The 5407-nt window shown below is 39.2% G+C and overlaps 1 protein-coding gene across 1 annotated transcript in view; it reads right to left on the bottom strand.

The window, feature by feature from the left end:
• Positions 1 to 5055, bottom strand: part of ATP8A2 (ATPase phospholipid transporting 8A2) — a 108175-nt gene extending 103120 nt beyond the window's left edge. Inside the window, exons 1-3 of the mRNA XM_031552093.1 lie at positions 4974 to 5055; positions 3918 to 3999; positions 773 to 926 (exon numbers count right to left, since the gene is read on the bottom strand). Of these exons, the coding sequence (XP_031407953.1) occupies positions 773 to 926; positions 3918 to 3999; positions 4974 to 5055 (318 nt within the window). The remainder of the gene's footprint in view (positions 1 to 772; positions 927 to 3917; positions 4000 to 4973) is intronic.
• Between the last annotated feature and the right edge of the window lie 352 nt (positions 5056 to 5407).

The raw sequence follows: 5407 nt of genomic DNA, 5'->3' as shown, positions 1-5407 counted from the left end.
TTCTGTCTAGTGAGGCAGACAGAGGTTACAACAGAGACACTGGCTAACTGGTAAAAGTAGGTAACATTTCTTCTTTCCAGGAACAACGAACATAAACTACTAGAAGGGGATCTATTTTTCCACACAGACGGTGGTGATGCACTGGAACAGGTTGCCCAAGGAGGTTGTGGATGCCCCATCCCTGGAGGCATTCAAGGCCAGGCTGGATGTGGCTCTGGGCAGCCTGGTCTGGTGGTTGGTGACCCTGCACACAGCAGGGGATCGGAACTAGATGATCATTGTGGTCCTTTTCAACCCAGGCCATTCTATGATTCTATGATTCTACTACAACCTTAAACAGTTCTGGATTTTTTTCTGTCTTGTCTTATTTTAAATCAAACTAAATTTTCTTTAAGAGGTTTTCCAAATCAGTTACAGGTACAGACCTGATTCTGTACTCATTTGACCAATCTCTTTATGCAACAAGAGACAACATTTGGCTACAAATCCACAGTTAACCACCTCCACCCCCCCAAATTTTTTCTTCTAAACTACCATGAACGCTTCCACAGGGCAAAAAATCTCTTTGTACAAATCAATAAAATTGTATTTTCTCTTCCCCATACATGTTGTCAGAAATAATACAGAGATCTACCATACAACTTACATTTCCACACTGCCCCTATTGCTTCCTGTGATTGATGGCCAACTCTACCCCATGCCCCCGCCTGCACAAACTGCACCACCACTGCAGGCCTTATATCTTCCACACCCCTGAATGAGTTTCTCTCACCTGTTTGCTTAAAGCCTTCACACTGCAAGCTACATACAGAACTGTGTATTCAGAAAATGCTTGTCTGTTCATCATGGAGCAATTATTTAAGAGTAGCATGATGTTTTTCAGTATGTCTACTCTGGTTTGGCAGGTAGGAGCCACACTATCAGGACTGAAAACAAACCAGGAAAGATTTTAGGATTCTAAGTTTCCTGCTGCAGTCCACTTAGGCAGGTTTTCAAAGGAGATATGAATAAATACTTCAGAGGTCAATAGCAAGGCAAGCTAATTATATTAGGGCTTAGCCAATGAATTTGAAAGGTTGAACAGGAACAAGTCCTCAGCATACTTGAATTATTTGATATTAAGAGTGGAAAACTTTGAAAAAAACATCTTTAGTGTAATTTTTCAGGAAAAAAAAAAAGGAATGACATCTTAAGACTTTTGTTTCATGTTTGTCTGTCTTGGTTATCAATATGAAATCAAGCAAAATACAACGGTGGAGTATTTGGAGAAAACTGTTCTGTGTTTTACATTAGGGAGCTTAAACTTTCCCTTATAATGAACACGACCAATTTAAAAATTGCTAACATTAATAATACATGTAATGCTGAGGAAATCCAATGTCATTTATAAAACAACATAGAATCATAGAATCATTAAGGTTGGAAAAGACCGCTGGGATCTTCAAGTCCAACCATACATGTTCCCCAAGCTTCAATAATATCAAGCATCAGGTACAACAGCATCTAGTAAAATGTTTTTGGCAAGACAGACAAGTATAGCACTATTAGAGACAGAACTGCTCTGCCCCCTGTGAGCTAATGAAGTTCTGCACAGTGTATCTATTGGAAGGGGATCAGTGCTTGCGTCTCCACACAGCACAGAGCAGAATGTTATGTGCTTCTTGCCTACACGGCTAAGTGGGCTGGAAGATAAAAAAAAAAAACACCAGAGATTGATTGCTCACATGCTTCTCTGGAAGCCCCACAGGCACTATACATAGACACCCACTACACTGACTGCTGGAAAACACAACTCGAACCCCCCCCCCCTCCATCCTCCAGTGAGTGCCCTACGGACAGAATAGGAGAAAAGTTGTTTTATTGAGCCACTATTACATATTTTGAAAGAGAACAGTTTACATAAACACCAAGTAACAATAGTCTGAATCGCAGCTTAGCTCAGGGCATAAACTAGCTCTTCGTTGGAAAACCTTTTAAAAGAGTTTGATCCATGAAGTTTTAAATGCTCTCATTTCTTATGAGTCCTCAGAGATACAGACCCTCAGCATCCCTGCAGAATCAGTCTGCCTTTTAGAGAAGTATGGTCTTACAAACAATAGCCTTCATGCTATACTATACTATTTATGACCCAATTTTAATTCTTATGCAGAGTCTTCAACATGAATAAGAATTCAACACTAATTACAGTTGCCAAAGCACGTCCCTGAACTAGCACAGCAGAAGCATGCATACAGCCAGGTAAAACATGCTGAACAAACTTCCACCATGTAAGAAATATGCCAGTTCTCTTTCTCTCTGCTAAAACATACATCTTTTCATTTTGTTTTCTTACTGTCTCCTAAAATCTAACCACTCCACGCTTTGTACATGTTTTCTTTCCAAGCTTGCAAAAATTCCCTACTTGGTATTAAATTGTGAATTTAACTGATGAGCTGTTTAGCCTCCTTCTCTAAATCATTAATAAATCTGTGTCTGATACTTATCCTGAAAGCACTGTTCCCTGCCTTGCAGCTCATATTACTGCCACATCTACTATTTTTGCTTAGGTCCTTCAGCAAGTTTCCAGTCCATGCAATATTTAAGCCAAAAAAGATTTTTTCCAAGTTCTATGTGGCAATTCTTCCAAATGGCTTGCTGAAGTACTCACTGCACACAGTATTGCTCTGTGTGCAAAATACTATAACTTAATTTTTAAAAGGGAAGAATATGCATTTTGATTTACACATACGAGCACGGTATCGGTCACAGCTCTACTGTCTTCAAGATTATTAGAGAGATACTTTCCAGTTTTAGCAGCAAGATTTTATATATGAATGAATGTGGAGTTAACATAAAGAATTCTTATTGTTAATATACATGTGCAGAGCCAATTTTCTCATAGCAGATACTCTGGCGAGCAGATACAAGCAGGCTGGGCTTCTGTAGTCAGGTTTCATGCTATGCAGTTTATCCTGTTGAAGAGAAGATGGCTCTTGCAGCTAACTTACTTTCAGCACATAAACTAGTCAGGTATTTAACTAATTCCACAGCCAAACAGCAGTTTGTTCTTGTTTTTTGAGTCATTTCTCTTTTCTATTTGTTATTATCATCAGCCTTGCAAAATTCACTTGTTGATTTTGCAATTTCAATAGCTAATCCATCTATGTTTAAAAATAAAACACTCTGCATTTACTTTCTTTTCAGTATTACTGTAAAACACTGAATTCTTACCTACACTTGCAGAACCACTCCATTGTTTGAAGCCATCTTGGAAAAACAAGATGTTTATAGGGCCCCTCATGGTGCAAAGCTGGCAGGAACTGCCATTATCACCTACTATCCTGATTTTACAGACAGAGGTGAACTACAGAAAAGTTGGAAAGCCAAAAGTCGACAGTAAATTGAGAGCACACGTCAGGTGCTGGCTTCCAAAACAAGCATGACAGATGCAAAGCTATTCAATTACTTGGACTGTTGCATGAAAATGAATGTGCAAGGCAAGAACATGAAAAATTCATGGCCAGCTTCCTTCTAGATAAGGCATTTATGCCTCTTTGTGCTCCTACATCAGACCCTCAACTTCAGCACTGCAATTTTACTTCCACATCATACCTGAGACATTATTTTTTCTCTTACAGTGGAAGTGACTCTAAGCCATGGACAGACTCCACATTTATAAATTCATGTTAGAAATGGAAGGTATGTGTCACCTTGCATTATCTAAGAGCCAAATACATATGATTCAGAGGCCTACATAGGGAGCTACACTTAGAGAAATAGAGCCTCCATGCTGCAAGTAATTCAATCTAACATGACCTTATAAGCACCAGCAGATATGGGCTGAGATTTCTGATTTCACTACTAGAGTTTGCCACACAAAATTTATGCACATCACTGGCACTACTGCTTGGGTGGTTTAAAAAAAAAAAAAAGCTCACAGCATAGGAACTCCTAGCAAACCATACGGCACACATTTCCAAGAACTACTTGCCCTCATCTCTTTCCCACTGTCCCCCTTCTCTTTTAAACAGAAGAGACAAAGAATTATAAACAGTTTGTAGGCAAAACCCCAGTTCACACTTGGGAATCAAAATGGATCAAGGCATGTAAGAGCTTAACTGAACAAGTTAAACACAGCTAAGAAATTGATCCCTATATGATGCTATCCAAGCTATAATTCAAAGAGATTGAAGGTCAGAAGGCTTATTTCTCTAAAACCACTAAAATGTGCAGGAACAGAAGTCCTCTTTTGTTCAGCAGCTTTCCATTCAATAAAATTCCCCATTCGTCTTTTTTTTTCCCCTTCGATTTCTTCCTCTTGCTAATCAGTGCCAGCCGCCAATTAGAACTGACAATAGAAAAAAGTCTTTTTATGATCTTCAGTCATCACTACATAAAACACCATACTGTACAGCTTTCTGCACTCAGTTCCTCCTTTCTCTCCGAAGGAAAACTTAAAGCAGGTTTACTGGTATTTTAATCCTTTTCTTGTTCTCAAGCCAAAAACAAAATTCTTTCCAATTCTCCCATTCTGGACTCAGGTTAAATACTGAGCACGTACACTGGCCTTGTTGGCTGCAGCTACAACTATGTTGCTGCTGCTGCCACTGCTCCTGCTGTCTACCATCTCATAAAATATTGATATCTGCAGTACATAGTTGGAAAGGAAAAAATAATCTATTTTTCCTTAGACACAGCAGATTGGCAACAATGTAAGAGATAAGCCCATAAGCCTGGTGTGCACGACCAGCATCCAAAAAACGAAGAGACAAAGTGAATAAGGTGGGAGTTTGTCTGAAGAAGAAGGGAATACAAACTGTGGTGTGTCAGAGGAGTCAGACAAGATAAGGCAGTGATTGTGAAAGATGCAGTTTCTTACATCTTTAAAATTCTCATTAAAATTGTAAAAGAGAATCATCTAAGTTGGAAAAGACTTTCAACGCTAAGTTCAACCTAATTGACACTCAGCACAACATCCAAACGTTTCTTAATACCTCCATGGATGAGGACTCCTCCACTGCCCTGGGTAGCCCATTCCAAATCTTCACCACTCTTCATGAAGAAATTCTTCCTCATGTCCAATTTAAACCTCCTCTGTCTCACTTGAGAAAGAGAGCTATATTCCATAGCAGCATTTCTACAGAACAGCCAGCAATAGTCTGTATGATTCCATCACACTTAGCTGCCCAGACAAATTTTGGAGTACACACTGGAACAGTTTAATAGTTACAAATACATATGAGGCAACGCATAATCAGCCACAAATGAGATGAGAAAGTAGTCAAGTGTTTGTATAAAGAGGCTGCACAGTATAAGCACCAGGCACAAGGCTATAAGATGCATCCCACCCCACCACAAAAGTGTTCTTGTTCCTTAAATTCAAAACCACACACAAAGCTTGATGAGGAAAAGAATGGTGTCATAAATT

The sequence above is a fragment of the Meleagris gallopavo genome, chromosome 1 (assembly GCF_000146605.3).
Source record: "Meleagris gallopavo isolate NT-WF06-2002-E0010 breed Aviagen turkey brand Nicholas breeding stock chromosome 1, Turkey_5.1, whole genome shotgun sequence".
In the NCBI taxonomy this organism is placed as follows: Eukaryota; Metazoa; Chordata; class Aves; order Galliformes; family Phasianidae; genus Meleagris; species Meleagris gallopavo.
Note: the sequence above shows the minus strand (reverse complement) of the source record. Positions and strands in the feature narration are given on the sequence as shown.